The sequence below is a fragment of the Chroicocephalus ridibundus genome, chromosome 5, assembly GCF_963924245.1.
Source record: "Chroicocephalus ridibundus chromosome 5, bChrRid1.1, whole genome shotgun sequence".
Taxonomy (NCBI): domain Eukaryota; kingdom Metazoa; phylum Chordata; class Aves; order Charadriiformes; family Laridae; genus Chroicocephalus; species Chroicocephalus ridibundus.
In genome coordinates this window covers 10,981,342-10,997,240 of record NC_086288.1, presented here as the reverse complement: position 1 = coordinate 10,997,240, position 15,899 = coordinate 10,981,342, and the positions used below count along the sequence as shown (strand labels likewise).

General features: G+C 42.1%; 1 protein-coding gene across 3 annotated transcripts in view; it reads left to right on the top strand.

The window, feature by feature from the left end:
* SMAD1 (SMAD family member 1) overlaps positions 1–15,899 on the top strand; it is a 51,845-nt gene that overhangs the window by 14,045 nt on the left and 21,901 nt on the right. For all 3 annotated transcript variants that reach the window (XM_063336706.1, XM_063336703.1, XM_063336704.1), the window contains exon 2: positions 10,271–10,894. In XM_063336706.1, coding sequence (XP_063192776.1) covers positions 10,495–10,894 — 400 coding nt within the window. In that variant the 5' untranslated portion in view covers positions 10,271–10,494. The remainder of the gene's footprint in view (positions 1–10,270; positions 10,895–15,899) is intronic.

Below are 15,899 nucleotides of genomic sequence, written 5' to 3'. Positions count from 1 at the left end.
TATGAGAAGACAGTTTGACGTGAGATTCTGCAGATGTTCTGGCACAGGGCTGTGATGGCTGCTTTTGCCTCACCCTGCAGTTTTTTTGATATCTCTCTGAATCCTCACGTATGGGAGCACCCTCGTTTTGTGCCTTTAGAAGGCAGAAGGTGTGTCCGTGTCTTCTGGGTCTGTGCTGGGCCATTCCCTGTCAGCAGTAATTAGGAGGCACTTCCGTTGGCTGCGATGAGTGCGGTAGTGCCGGCATGTGCTCTGGTCTCAGCCCCGGTGCCTTTGCCCTCTGTCCCCTCGCTGCAGTGGTCATCAGTTCTTGCTCCGGGCAAGCTGCCTCTGACCAAGTGACTTACCTCTCCATGGTGTGGAGGTGTTGCTTGGGGTAGTGGCATGTGCTCTCACAGAGCTGTTTAGGTGCCACCCTGCCAGCAAACTTTTTGTGCCAGTGGTCACCCCTAAGGCTTTCTTTGCCTAATACTTGCCTCTCAATCGGTAGCCTTCAAGAGTTTTGTTCTCCACCTGTTAGCAGGAGAAGCTAAGTCTTGATGTGAGGAAGTGGCTTGCCCAAAGGAAATGCTGTGTCTCCTGAGCAGCAGCCCAGCGCTCTCCATGACAGTACTCCTTCTGCCAACGGGGTTTTACAGGCTTAGGTATGGCAGGAAAAAATTGCACTGATAACCAATTCAGTTGCAGTCAGTAGACTTCTTTGGATTAAAACAGTTCTGAGAGTGGAGCTTTTAGACTTCGTTGGTGAACTGACTGTCCTCTGAAAGGTGGCTGACCTCCAACCACGGTAAGGTTTTACAGGCTTAGGTATGGCAGGAAAAAAATGCACTGATAACCAATTCAGTTGCTGTCAGTAGACTTCTTTGGGTTGAAACGCTCTTGAAATGGAGCTTTTAGACTTCATTGGTGAACCGACTGTTGTCTGGAAGGTGGTTGGTCTCCAACCATGATAACATGTGATACCTGTTCCAAGTGTCTCTGCTGGTTCAGGGGAAAGCTAGTGCTCTTAATGCCTGGTCTTCAGTGGAACCAAGAATTGTTCCTTTGGTTCTGTAGAGTAATTGTCTGGATGAAAACATTTGTGAAAGAAAGAGACCACGCAAATGCCTTCATAGTTGTATGTCAATAGCTTTAGTCTTCCACAAGTATAGTTTTTAATAGTGGTGAAATTGTACCCTGTTCTAGGATTACATTGGGGTGTAGTTGAAAGCAGTTCAAGTTTTTAGTGTAGGCAAGCTCAAACTTGTACCTCAGATGTCAGTAAAGGCCTTGGTCAACCTAGATCCGTGCACGAACATAAAGTTTCATTTACCTGATCTTAGGAGGGTCCCTATAAGTTTGTATTTGTCTGTAAATCGTAATTGCTAAAGAGTCTCATTTTCGTGTGTGTAAGCTGCAGGCGCATCTCTAAACACTGTGATCTTGGCTCCTTCCATTTGTAAAGGGTCTGACGAGTTCATGTGGCTTGGCAAATACCACAATGCTGCCAGGGAGTGTCTGCTGCAACGTGGTAGTGCAGCTGCTGCTCACTGTCGCAGGGACCAGGAGCAGACCGGGTTTTGTGTCATCTGAAGTCCAGTCCTGGTTTTCAGAAGGCCACTAATGGCACGCCGTAATTAAACAACGTTTCATTGGACAGTGGAAATCTGGCAAATCTTGATGTTTGTTTCTGGGTTGTATAAACTTGGCTTGGAAAGCTTATCATCTTTAAACACTTTCTCTGTCCAGAAGGGTAGTTGTGAATTGCAGGACACTTCATGAAATTTAACGTGTATCTCACTCTGCCTCTTGACATTTTAAAGATCTGATGAAGACACACTGTATTAAAGGTCATTTAAAGGCAAAACCCATCTTCTTAGTTTTTGCGATTAAGACAAAAAAGAGGAAAGCTAGAGGAATCCTTTTAAAAAAGCATGCATCTCATGAAATGCATTGAAATGTCTTCAATATTGGCAAACTGAAGAGGCTATTCTTAATTCAAGTGTATAAATGGTGAATGGGGGACTAATCAGTGAAAAGCATTAATTATTTATTTTAACAGTGTTCCTTTTCGGCTTTAATTTTCAGCAGTTTATTCTGCTTTGCTGAGGCTTGACCTAATAATGCTTTTATTAGTGAATAAGTAGTTTTTCCTTCTCGTTTTTTTTGTCTTTTGCTTTAGTGAAACATTCTGCTTTAAAGCTGGGGATCTTGAGCTGTAATTTAACATCTTTACTTAATCTCTGATAAATGAGGTCTGGGTCACAGTCTTTAGAAGTGGTTTAATGCAGCTGACGTAAGTGTATTGGTGCATGCTCTTGGTAAAATGAATCATTTGTAGGAGCAGTGGCTTGCATAAGCTGAGCATAACTGGAGTGCATTTGGTGGGGTTCCCTCCTTAAATTACCCCATTGGAGCACTGCTCTGGCTGGGGCTGACAAACCCCTTTCTCAGTCCATGCAGTCTGTGCTAGGCTGTACTGGTCTGTAAAGACAAAACACGTCTTGCATTTTATGAGCTTTACTCAAAAAATGTTGATGCCTGAGTGGTGATGGGCATTTTTCTTTTTGTTTTTAAAGGTTTTCCTTTATGCTGCAAATGTATGTTTTAACTACATTAAAAAAAAATAATTAAAAAAATCCCTGACAGTGACACGTCAGTAAATTTTGCCGATCTCACCTGTGAAGGAAGTTCCTCCCGCCCTGTGCTGATGAATTGGAGGGAAATGCTTTTTTCAGCTGATAAAAAGAAATAAAATTCCATGCCCTTCCCAAAGGAGGAATTCAACAATTGGACAAGTGGCGTGGGACCATGTGTTGGTTTGTAAAAGGATATAGTTTGTAAAGATGTTTCCTTTGATGCCTGTGATGAATATGGATGTGTTTCCGTTGGAGAGGGTTTTGATTAAATTATGCAATTAGAGCTGACCAGACAGATCTAAATATAGGAAGAGGTTTCAGTTATCCTGCCTTTGTGTGTATTAACACACCCACACAGATGTGTGTTTGTTATTGTTGTAAACAACACCTGTTTTCTAAAGACAGTTCAAAAAGTCAGGAAAGGGAATGGTCTTTGTGGAAAAAGGGAGTTATGCTGGAGTTTTATGATGAAAGGGAAAAAAACCACCCTGTTCTGCACAGCTTTTTGACCTTTTAGAAAAGGACTTCCGACTTACTTTAATAGACTAGTCATGGCATCTTTGTTGATATCCCATGTTCACAAAACCATAGCCAGTGCTCCAAACTGGTCTACAGGTTGTTCTGTGTTTTTCAGGACTTGGCCTGTGTCATCTAACAATGCTGACTGAGCTCCTTGCATGCTCCTGTACTCCTAAGTGCTCCTACTGCCTGGTGGGACAACATATAGGGTTTAAATACCCCACAGCACAAGTGAAGTGGATAAACCTGCCCTGGAGATGCACAATGAAATACCTACTGTGGTGGCTGGTAGTTCATTCTGTCTCTTGACATCTGTTTGTTTGGATAATTTTTTTCTTTGTTTTGTCTTAATTTGAGGATTTCTTAAGAGGCATTCAGCTTGAAGAGAGTGTGAAAAATGGAGAGTCCCCTCTTCTAGAAAAAAAACCACGTCATGAACACCATTCTGGCAAATTTTGTGGTTCACAGCATTGTATTCATCTTGTAAATTATTTTAGTGAAGTTCATAGTTTTGTAATCCCATTTGTGTCAGAGTTTTGACTGAATCATCAAATTACAGTTCCTTCCTGACTTCAGTTAAAATATTAAGTTTCAGTTTTAGAGATAATATTTGATAACGCATCCAATTCGGTCCAACTGCTTGCTGACACCAGAAGGGATTTGTCCACACCTTGGTGTACGTTTTGATGTGTCCTACTTGTACTAGCCCTGGTGTGCAGCAGGCTTATCCACCTTCCTGACCAAGTAACTTGGCACACTTGGTGTTAGTTTTTCCCTCTAGTCTTGGCAAATCAGATCAGCGTGGTGAGGAGACCGGCAAGAATTAAAGGAAGAGCTGGCAGTTTGTGACTTTGTGGAGTCTCACATGCATCTGAAGGCAGGAATGAGTAAAATTCAGCAGTGCAAGCTAGAAATTTATCATTGTTTCTCAATTCTGGTGAAAACCGCACGATTTGAGGATCTGGTCATCGTTTAAGAGGCTGTTTGTGTTAGTGTTTCATGTAAACAAGGAGGAGCTGTGCTTTAATGAAGGTGCACATAAGACTGGCAAGATGTGGTGTTCAAATTTGTTTTCAGGACTACAGTCTTTACTATGTCAAAACAGTTGCAAAGGCATTGAGAAGAAGTGTTTGTGATCAGAAAAGGGGCAATTTTAATTGTTGATACATTAAAACAGGGAAAGCACCTTTGTTGTGTTCTTTTCTCACAATTATGTATTTGCTTACAAAGATTTGTTTTGCATTTTAATTGGATTGTAACACAGGATTCAGTTTCTAATGTATATGGAAACCGTGTGTTTTCTCTGGAAAAGCAACAGTGAAGTTATCGTAAGTCTTTCAAATCTAGTAACTTCAATTTGAGAAGGCAAAGTACAAATCCAGAAAATCCGTAAGAATTTGCTATTGTTTTACTCTTGTAATCTTGATAATTGAGACTTCAAGGGCAAGGATCAGTGCCTTGTCTGCCAGAAGCTGGGTGGGTAGGCGAATGGAGGAAAAGCTGCGGTTCATTGTAGAAGCTGGCTGGACACTGTCTGCTTGGTTTGAACTGTGGTGAGCATTGGGAAGGAGCTGGCAGATGTTGATAGTATAAGGTTATTTCTTCATGCTTCAGAGTGACTGAGCAGTGGGGGTTTTGTTGTTTGGGTCACTGTTGCCCTCTTCCCCTCCATCAATAAAGCACACATTGGCCCTATCGTCTCATTTTGAGCAAGTGGTGAATCTGTTCTTTGGTCCTCAGGTCACACTCAGAACTCATGGATTTGGTTTGGCTTATCAAATAAGTTAGAAGTTCTACAAGTCCTTCTAAAGGCAAATATTACTACCCTGTTAAGAACAGCTAGGTATTTCTTACAAGAAACTGTATGGGCTGCTGTTACAGTTAGCTGGGGTGCTGTCGGCACCTGCTCTTTTCGTGATGCTCTGGTTCTCCTACCATCTGCTGAACTAAAGGGTGCACGTAGGCATCTAAAAGGATTGTCTCTGTTGGCTGAGCAATGATATATGGGCAGTTTCCTTGGAAGGGCAATCCCTCAGCCAAATAGCATGAGCAGGGGTCCTAGAGGAGGTTTCACAGACTGGGTGTTTTGGTCTGTCTCAGGATCCAAGACAGCGGTTACTTTGCAGAACAGGCTGGAATTATCCTTCTTGCCCTCGCTGTCCCAAAGTAAGGGAGTCTAATGCAGCATCAGGAAAAAAGCTACCTTCTCCTGTTAAGTATATTGAAGTATTTTCAACACCAGTGTGCTCCTCTTTCCTCGAACAATATGATACGTATCAGAAATTAACACAGGATTGCATATTTAAGTGTGTTTTTTTTTAATTCTGTGTACCATGCCAAGAAGACATACAAAAGAGTTAATCTTTTTGTCTTCTTTCTCCTTGTCCTTTTCAGAAATACAAGGGAAGCCAAGTCAGGTTCTGTATAAACTCTCTAATGAGTTCTACAGCACTTTGAAATGAGACTTGCTTTCTTCTCGCATGTGTATTGTAGTGCCACTGAGGCTTCTACCGGATTTCCATGCATTTTTCCAAGATGAGCAAGATCTGATCTTCTACCATAAGAAAGTGCAAAGAAAGAACTCTGATTAAAAACAGAGTAATTCAGCAGAAGACTCTGGACTTTTTGTTTTAAAAGTCACATAACTTGAAGAAAGAAATCGGAACTTCTTGCTGCTTGCTCCAAGAATAGGGAGCCAGAGGAAGTTAGTGCACAATCTGTTGTAACACATTCTAGCATTACAGCTGCTTAGACTGCATGCTTTTTAGTAATACATGGAAATAGTTCTTGCAGGAGTAACATGACAGCTCCTGGGCTTCTATGCCAAAATCTGGTCTTGTTTCTTTTTTTAAAAAAGGTCTAAATATTGTACTGAGTACATGACTTGCTGAAAAGACGTGTCTTTGAGAGAAGGTAAATTACTAAACATTTTTAAAGAAGAAAATTAAAATCTCTCTGCTTGATATTTCTTTATATTGTCAATAAGTAATGGATGCTGGGAGGAGGTGCATTGAATAAAATAAGATAAATTGAGTTTTAAAAATGTAATCAAACACTAGACAGTTTTCTCCATTAACAATTATGTTGATTCTCTTCACTGTGGTTCCTGCCCCATTTTATGTCTAACTGTGCCAAGCATGTATTAAAAATATTTAATAGGATCCTTTTTGCCTGCATCACTGAGCCTGTAATACAAATAATGAAATTAGTAGAAGAGTTAAAGCCGCCTCTTGTTTGCCTGAAACTTGACTAGGAGTTGTTTCACTTCTCCCCCCTGGGAGAGAGTCATCTAATTGTCCTAACCCTTTCTCCACCCACCAAAAACAGTCATTTATGCAAAGTGGGACAGTTTCCTATGGGATCTCCTGTGGGAATTCGAAAACACTCTCATTGAATATTTCACTGTCTGCTTAGTGTTGCTGACAGAGTAACTATCTCTTCTTTGAGGGCTAGGAAAATAGAACTTCACTCTTAGGCATTTTGCGTAAATACGTTTAAATGGTAGGCTGGCTCAACAGCCATATATATAACGCTCACTTATTTTTTATAGGTTTCTCACAAGCTGTGTGCAGGTTTGTATGTTGGTCCAAAGGTTACACAAAAGACAGCAGCAGTGAAGGAAGACAAATAAAGCAGCATTGGGATTTAAAAGAAGTTTGTTGATTTCAACTCATCCATCAGCAGACAGAATGCATAATAAAAAGTGCCTGGGTTTTGATGTGTAAAGAGTGGCTGATAAGTGGGTAACAACTCAATTTCCTTTAAACTGATTCCAGGCTGCCTTTTGGAGAGTGTCCTGTTGCTTGGCCTGGGTTTCTGTCTCACCCTTACCTCGTGAATAAACGTACCCTTCAAGGGCTGGTGGCCACTCAGCTATTGGAAATGCTAACTCCTACTTTCCCAGAAGGGCACGTATATTTGGGGAAGAAAGATGCAGACTGTGTCATCTGCTGACTCGTGGTTTAATCTTTATTTTGCACTTCCAGCTGATAAGACCACTTTGTGCAAAAGTAATACAGGAAATGATGTACTGCAAAAACGAAGAGTGGCAGAAAGGGAAACGGAATGTACTGGCAAGGGCTCAGCGCTGTGAACACGCTCTCTGCTTCTTGGAAACTAAAATCTCCACCTACGCTGCTTTTTTTTTTTTTTTTTTTAAGCTTAATACTGGTATTGGAGCTTAGTGTGAGTAGTTATACAGCAGCCTGTGGGTTTTCTCCCCCATTTCTTTATCTTGTGGCTTGTTCAGGGCTTGGAGCGTGCTTAGACTTTGTTCAGGAAGGTAGGACTTTAGCAGGAGTCCCTGGGATAGAAGCTGGTGACAGGCTAGGTCCTGCTGAACTGTGCTACTTCGAAGCATATCTACAAGTACTGGACCTAATGCTACTCACCCTGCAGTTGTTGCCTCAGAGGTGCCAGCTGTTAAGATAATACTTTTGATTGTGATGGTGAAATATGTTTTGGAGTGTATGGTTGTGAGAGTGGGACATGTTTGTTGCAGCATTTGACCCAAAAACTTTGGAAAATCTGTTCCTGTGGTCTGACTACTCTGGGCTGCATTTGAATGTTGTCTTAGTCTTTGCAGAGCTTGTGTACTAGCTCGTGCTAGGGTTGTATTTTCAGGCACTGGTATAAACATACAGTCTGAATAGGGATTTTTTTTTTTTTTTTTCTTCTTCACAGCAAGTAGGTTGGCCACTTATTTTTGAAATAGGTTGGTGGAAATGGGTCAGGCCTAGGTAGAACCATGTCTGCATTCATGATCAATGTTGAAAGAACTTTGGATTGAGACTTAGACTTTGTATTTTCTTTTTTGTTAGAACTTCAACTCAAGTCTTTTAAATATTTTTTGTTTAATTTGAATGGATGTGAAATAGAAAGCTTGACTTGATTAGTTAGTGATGTACCACTGGAACTTTAACTTTTGTGTGTGGAACTTATATCTTCTGTTTGAAAGATAACAGAAAAAAGATATTCAGAATATTGATTGAGATACAGACTATATATGAGTTGAGAATAACTCTGTTACTTACAAACACATTTTAAGCACAGGTACTGGGGTTCTGGTAGAACGTTTTTTAAATTAGCACAACATTTTAACAGAGCACTTTGCACGGTGTCTAAGGATAAAGTATACCTGGGGTACAGTCAGTGACAGTAATGGAGTTTCAGTTCACTTAACAATGCCCAGGTAACAAAATAAATTCTTAAATTTGCCCCAGGCTCATGCAAATCTTCCATTGCATTGACATTATTATTTCGAATACAATTCTTAGCATAAAAGGAATGGGAAGTACCACTATGAAGTGCAGGTAGACATGGTCTGTGTCTTAGTCCGTAATCATTATTCACATAAATGTAGTTCATGCATTCAGCCTAATAAAACTGAATCTTTGCAGTTAGATAATTGTTTTAGTGACAAATTAATTTGAATCAAGTGGATGGTTTTCAGCTTCAAGCACAGTGGTACACTGTGAAACCACTACAATGCGTGATAGTTGAGTGTAAGTGTAGCATAGCATTTACAATTTACAATCTGCAATCTTTTCTTAGTATAACTATATATATAACTATGAAATTCTGTCAGACAAGGGTGTGTTGACCCCTTCTATTCGGTGTGTGTATAGGTTGCTGGTTGGTTGGGTTTTTTGTGTCTTTCTGATGGCAACAAAAACATTCATATCCTTTTCCCTTTCCCCCTTCCTCTGCAACCTGTTGGTATCCAGTCCAGGATACGTTTCCTGTCTGTCTTCATGGTCTGCTTGAAAATCAGTGGTTTAGTGCTCTTTGTCGTATTTTCCCCTCCCTGCCAGTGCAAGGTCTCTCCTACTTCCCCCAGCAGAGCCTTTTGCCTGCTCCCAGTCTAGGCAAGTAAGAAACTTGCTGCTCACAGCAGAGACTTCTTCATATGTGGAGCTCCTCCCCCTCTTCAGCCATCACTTCATCCCATTCCATGTCTCCCAATTCGAGGACCACTGTGCTGTCTAAAATCTTCTTATCAGGACTTCCTCATCCTTCCCACTCCTCCTTGTGTCCTTGAGTGCATCAGGCAGGCATTGCAATGGGAAAGGGCAGGATGTAATCAGTGAAGTTCATGATATCTTTCCCTCACAGTCTGCTTATGAGCTGTGAGGGCTTTTTGGTGGGGTGGGGAGATGGAGTTTTCTTTCTCCCGTGAGATGCGTGAGGGCAAGGATCTTTTTAGTTTCCTTTCTTCTTTTTTGGTTTGTTTCTCAAAGTCAGTCAGAGGTGAAGCTGAGCTGTTTTTGTTTTGGATGGTATGCACAAGTCTAGTGCAGTGATTTTTGGAGCTGCATCACTGGCAGTTTGGAGAGGGCTGGGTAGCACCATGCTGTTGGGCATATTGTTTCCAGCTGCTTTCTGAAATAAATTAAATAAATGAAAAGCACTAGTGATCTTGCCCTGGTTCCTTGGGATGTTTTGCTGGTTAAGGTTGCAACAGCTGATAGGCAGAGGGGAGTGCCCTTCACACTTAACAGTGAAAGACGAATTCTCAAGGTCTGTTTTAGGCTAGATTTAATGTGAACTACATTGCTAATATAGGACCCTTGCCCTTTTGTGGAGTACGTGTGGGAATACAGCCATGTCATCTTGTGTTTTGGCTTTTTCTATTGAGCTTCTTATGGTACTGGGGCCATGCTTGGGCACTGAGCAGAAGTATTGTTTGAAGCTGGCAAATGCAGTTGCTGTCCCCCTTAGTGCATGGCACAAATATCACTGAGGCCACACAGCAAATTGGATGAGGGAACTGAGCTGGTGGGGAATTGTCCCACCACCTACCTCTACCCTCTCTTCCCGCTAACCCCCCTTCCCCAATCTCTTTAGGTTTTGTTTGTGCTGTATCGCTATTTTCCAGGGTGATCACCTAATTTATTGAGGGCTCTTTCAGGGAGGGGGATATGCAGGGTTCAGCAGCAGGCTCTGCTGCTTAAAAGTCTTCATCAGACGTGCCTTGTGTCCAGTTGTGGAGGCTGTGAACACTTTGTTGTTGGTTTTTTCGTTGTTGGCTGGGTTTTGGTCACACAACTCTTGAGGGCTGGGGGAGATGTTTCTAGCTGCTGTATGTTAATTTTTTTATTTTTTTTTTTTGTCCCTCTGATATTCTCCTGCAGGTTCTCGGTCGGAAGGGTTTAGAATAATGAGAAGGTCACATTCGTCCAAGGGGGATGTCAGCACTGCCTTCCTGGGACTGGAGGACTGAAAAGGAGAAAGGACCAGAATTATTGGAGACTGGCTGCTTTTGCCTACTGACACAGTCTGCTGTACCCTGTTGGTGGTGGAAGAACAGGACATTCTCTCCTGCTTGGTTCTGTGGTATCACCACAGTGGTGTCACCATGAATGTGACAAGTTTATTCTCCTTCACCAGCCCAGCAGTGAAGAGGCTGTTGGGATGGAAGCAGGGGGACGAAGAAGAAAAATGGGCAGAGAAAGCTGTTGATGCATTAGTGAAAAAACTGAAGAAGAAAAAAGGTGCTATGGAGGAGCTGGAAAAAGCATTAAGCTGTCCTGGTCAGCCCAGTAACTGTGTCACAATTCCTCGTTCCTTGGACGGCAGGCTTCAGGTTTCACACCGGAAAGGGCTACCGCATGTAATTTACTGTAGAGTGTGGCGCTGGCCAGACCTGCAGAGCCATCACGAACTGAAACCACTGGAATGCTGCGAGTTTCCCTTTGGTTCAAAACAGAAGGAGGTTTGCATCAATCCCTACCACTACAAGCGGGTAGAGAGTCCTGGTAGGTTCTTCCTTGTTTGTACCTTTACACCTTATCTGAACAATGCAAAGCATGGCAATTAATCATGTGACTCATCAGCTTAAATAAGCAAAAGCGGCTGTTTGCACATGTCAGATTCTTCCTCTGCAGTTTATCTGGATGTAAGCATTAATTAGCAATTCTCCCTTTCACATGGTGCATGCTTCATTTGTGTAAACGTTTTATCACTATACTCATAGTCTTAGTATGTCCCTCAAGCTGCCGGTCCTGGTATCCCCTGGTTTTGTTGCTGACCACTATCCCTCAATTAATTTGTTCTTTACTGAATTGTGCAGATCGGTGAATCTGTATGAAACATTGCAAGCTAACGTAAAGGATTATTGCAGCCTGTGCACGAAAACCATGCTGACATACTGTGGTCATGGTATTCTTGTTCTTCTTATTGCTATTTCCAAATTATTATCTCACTTCTATGACTTTTGTTTCTTCATCCCATAGAAGATAACAGTGTCTTTAGAATCTTCCACGATTTTGGCCTTTGAAAAGACCATGATTTTAGACAGGAGAATATAATCCCCTCAACTTAAAGCATTGAAAGCCATGCTTGGTTGTATGTGAAGTTTTACTGTCAACTGTTCTGTAAGTGCAGTTTGCTTACCTGTTACCCACTGCCCCACATTTAGGGTGCAACCCATTCTCTCTGTCTCCTCTTCAAAATCCAAAGCTCTTTTTGATAAATCTGTGCTTAATTTTACTTATCCAGGTTTATTACCAGGGAATACTTCCGTGAACTAAGATGATATGTGCTTGGATGTATCTACACTAGTCTCTTTCTACTTTTGAGGTAGTACAGGGACATCTGCAGAAATGCACTGCAGGTGTGGGTGGACTTCCCTGGTTTAAATTTGGGAATTTAACCCCAAATTTAGGGTAAGGCATTTCAAACTGTGAAGCTGTCTCTGCAGAGTGGCATGGATAGCTTAAGAACTACAGTGGAAATAAGGTTGTTGCAAGATTGTTTTTCTGTGGATGGAAACTGCATTTGTCTTGGGTCTGCAACACATAGTGCATATCTAGATGTTAAATATTTCCCTTTGGTGTGTTAGTATTAACTTGGAAATCATGTGAGTGGCAGAGGTAATGCCTGGGTATGTATTTATGCAGCAGAAGTTTGAAGAAAGGAACTCTGCACTGGAAAATCAGTTCTTTAAAAAAATTAATTTAAAAAAAAAAAAAATTAAAATTCTTAACAATTCCATGTTAAGCAGAAGTGGAATAGTAAAATAGTTGTGTCCTTGTACTGCTAGCTGTCTGCATGCATCTGCACTTGCTTGCATTCGGTATTCCAAAGTACTTAAAATTAAGATTCCTGAAAGACATCTGTTTCTGTCAGATTTAGCAGCAGTTGGGCTCTTACTGTAATGTCAAATGACATGTTGTAACTCATATTGCCTTAATCTTGGAAATGACTTCTGAGTTTGGGAACTTTCTCATTTGGACCATTTATACTATATTTAAAAATAGGTATTTGTAAATGTCCTGTCACTGCAATGAGATATGCAAGATAAAAATAGAATAAAAATTCCAAAAGGTGTCTAACTGAAATGTACATTTCAGCTGAGTGCTGCTAAGTAGTTTAAGTGGTTGGAAGGCTGGGTTTTGGGTGTTAAGTCATCTTAAGAATTTTGTATTTCAGAAACAGAGCAAAAAGTTATTAATTGTAAGCTTGAATTCTGGATTGCTCTTTAATTGATTTTGGAGGAGATAAAAATCTCTGCATTCATGTAGCTACAGATTTTTTGCTGCAAAAAGTATCCAAAACAGTAACTTAATCAAGTTGGAGATGGTAGAAATAAAATGCTCTCTTTTTTGTCCAGAGAGTACCATTCTTCAGGAAAAACTAGACATTCTTGGTCAATTGCCTAATAGGCAACTGGGCGGTTTTCTTCTAAGCATTAGGGCTGTAGTCAGTTTGGCAGAGCTGACAGAAGTGTTCAGCCTTTCACAAGCTCAATGTGCTGCTCTAACCACTTGAAATATTCTGGAGGTAGCTGCTGACCAGGAGCATTCACTTCTGCTGAGGTGCTCTGTTAAATCAGGATCCGGAGGTACAATGTTATCTGCATGCTGAAGTTACGTCTTCAACTTGTAAGAGTGTGCCAAAGTGTGTGCGTGGGGTTGAAGCCCACTGTGGTTTTACTGAGGTCTCTGGCTGGGTATGTAAAGGAGGAGGGTTTTATATTTAGTCAGCCACGGGTCTGCCGTTGTTTTGAGGGATATTGCTTGGAGATGAGTGGGAAAGCATGGCTTTTGGAAACAGGTGGTAGCTGAACTCCTGTTTGGCTTGGAGAGCTGTGCTTCGTAACTTATGACTTCTTTTTCTCCTGTCTCTTCCTTCTTCTTTCTGTCTTCTAAGTGTCATCTTTATCTTCATTTCCTGACAGTCACTCCCAACTTCTGCTACCCATTCTTTCCTATTTTTGCCAGGATATTAAAACACCATTATTGCTGCATAAGTGCTTATGTTTTGAGATTAATGGATAGTGGGAATTCATGTATGAGTCACTGTTTCCAAAAGTCTACGGACTCAAGCAGATATCAAGGTTTGTGTTTCCAAGGCTATCATCACAGCCAGGAGGGTTAGAAATGTACTTTCTCTTGACGCACCAAAATTGGAAGCTCAGATTGCGTATGATGCGCGTTTTGTGTGCAAGGTACACTGTGAAATTCTGGCTCTGCTTGACAGTGTGGTCTGTGTTTAACTGCTTTGTGCAGATCCAGTTACTGGAGAGCTGAAGCGTATGGTGTGTGCATGGGATGGCATCTACACGTTCACTCTTCTGCTGGTTGTCATGTAATTTGTTTCAGTGCTGTGTGAGTTTTGAGGAATGGATTAGCGGTAAATTCTCAAATATGTAAAATCAGGTAATGCTCTGTGTTGGGAAATTAGTGCTATGGATGCATCTCAGCTTTCACAGTGCCAGAGGGATGCATGGATTTTCTACCTTGATACCTGATTCCATCCTTGCTGTTTAGCTTGAGAAGATAAGCTTGGAAAACATGAGAATTAGCACGCTTTGGTGTGTCTGCTGGCTACAAAGCTACACCTGAAACCAAACGTGAGATTTTTGTTAGCCGTGCTAGATAGGAACCAGTTGTACACAGGTGATAGGGGGCGGAAAACTGTCAGCAGTCTTAAATAGGGAGTGTCCCAGGTGTCCCTGAGCACAGGCTGTGCTGCTGCCCTGCACAAGGAGGGGAACGTGGCATCTGGCAGGTACGTGGGTGTCACGTGGTGGCACCATATTTGCGCCTAACCTGACCTAGAGGCTCTGCGCAGGCACAGGTGCCCGTCTGATCCTGCAGCGAGTTGATCAAGAAAGTGGAGCAGGCAGAAAACTACTTTTTTACAGGGTTAGCTTGTCGAGCTCAGTGCCCTGACTGCGGAGTCAGATGAGGGCAAGGCAGCCTGGGGTCACGGGGTGGAGGCAAGGAAGGGTGGCCTTCCTGTGACGGTGGGACAGTCAGGTCAGCCTGGTATCCACAAGCTGCCCCACAGGTGATGGAGACACCATCCATAGTGGGGTGCACAAGTATCTCCTGCTCTCTGTGCTGTGCCAGCACAGCTGTTTGCGTAGCCTCCTGCTGAACCAGACCACAGTCGCTTTTTCCCTCCCCTGCTGTGTTATCTTCCAGGATGATCAGAGCAGCACTGGCGCTCACAGCGTGGCCACAGGAACATCTGTACCAACACAGTCCTGTGGATGACATGTGGGAAGAAGTGGAGGTGATGGGGAAATGAGAGGAGAACGTAGAGGAATGGGGATACTTGACTGCCAGGAAAAAATACCTCCTCAAGATGTGTTACAGTAGCTCACTGCTGCTGTTTCATATCTCTGTTGTGTGCAGAATTATTTCTGGTGCAGGGTAGTTAATGGCTGTCAAATTTTGCTCTTGGCAAGGCAAAGCAAAGCTTTTAATTAAGGAGGGGAGGGTCTGAATTTGATGCCTTTTAAAAACTGGCACTCTCAGCTGAACTGGTGTGCTCACTTGGCTGAATCTGCTTTCTCTCCTCAGTTTTATTTTTTGGTTTAGAGGTATTTGGAAATCAGTCTCATACCTGGTTTGGGACCGTCATCAAGTGTGATCAAGACTTGAGAAATAATTAGATGTAGAGCATACATAGCGGCTGTGAGGAAAAAGTGAACAAGGATGTTACTCATCTCTCTCTGAAAATGCCACAAATGGCCTCTCGGGTTTTGCTGGAGAGTGTGTGAAATGACATCTGGAAGTCCCTCCTGAGATACTTCCTTCCTTTCTGTTATTCCTTTGGTTTCTGTGGAGATACAGCCTCTGTTGCTTGCCTCTGTCCTCAATTATGTCAATGGGATCAGGTGAAGGATGTCATCCAGAATTTAGGGGAAAAAAGTTGTTTTTTTTTTTAAGCCTGGATCCTGTTTGCTCTAACAGCAAAACAAAAGGAATGGGATGACATCCACACAGTGGATTGTCACTGCTATTAAAAAAATAATAATAAATCACACCTCTAATGTTTCTTTAGGGGAAGAGGTTCAGTTCTTCTGCCGTAGCTAAAGGGAAGGAAGGAAGATGAAGAAACTGAATATTTCATTTTCTTAAAGTACTGGTGAACACTAGCTCTCGGTTCCATCAGCTGCAGAATTGTGTTAGTTTGCCTCTACTAAGTGTCCTTGCTCATCAGTCCGCTAGGTTAAAGAGTATTTGAGTTTATAATATGTTACAAAACAGGCAAAAGGGCAATTAATTTCTCTTTTATGCTTCATGCGTGGAAGTGCTTGAAGGTGCAGAGTGTTCACGTAAATGGCTACCCACTGCCCTGCAACTGAATGCTGTCTCCTGAGAGTGTCCAGGATCTGCTCATACCTCATCAGGGGTCAGGCTTGGGAGAAACCTACTCTTCATTGATCCAAGTGAGCGTAAACCTGCCTTGGGTGATGCAGTTGTTAACATTTCGATATTCGTTTCTGGAGGTGCTTACTGATCCTCC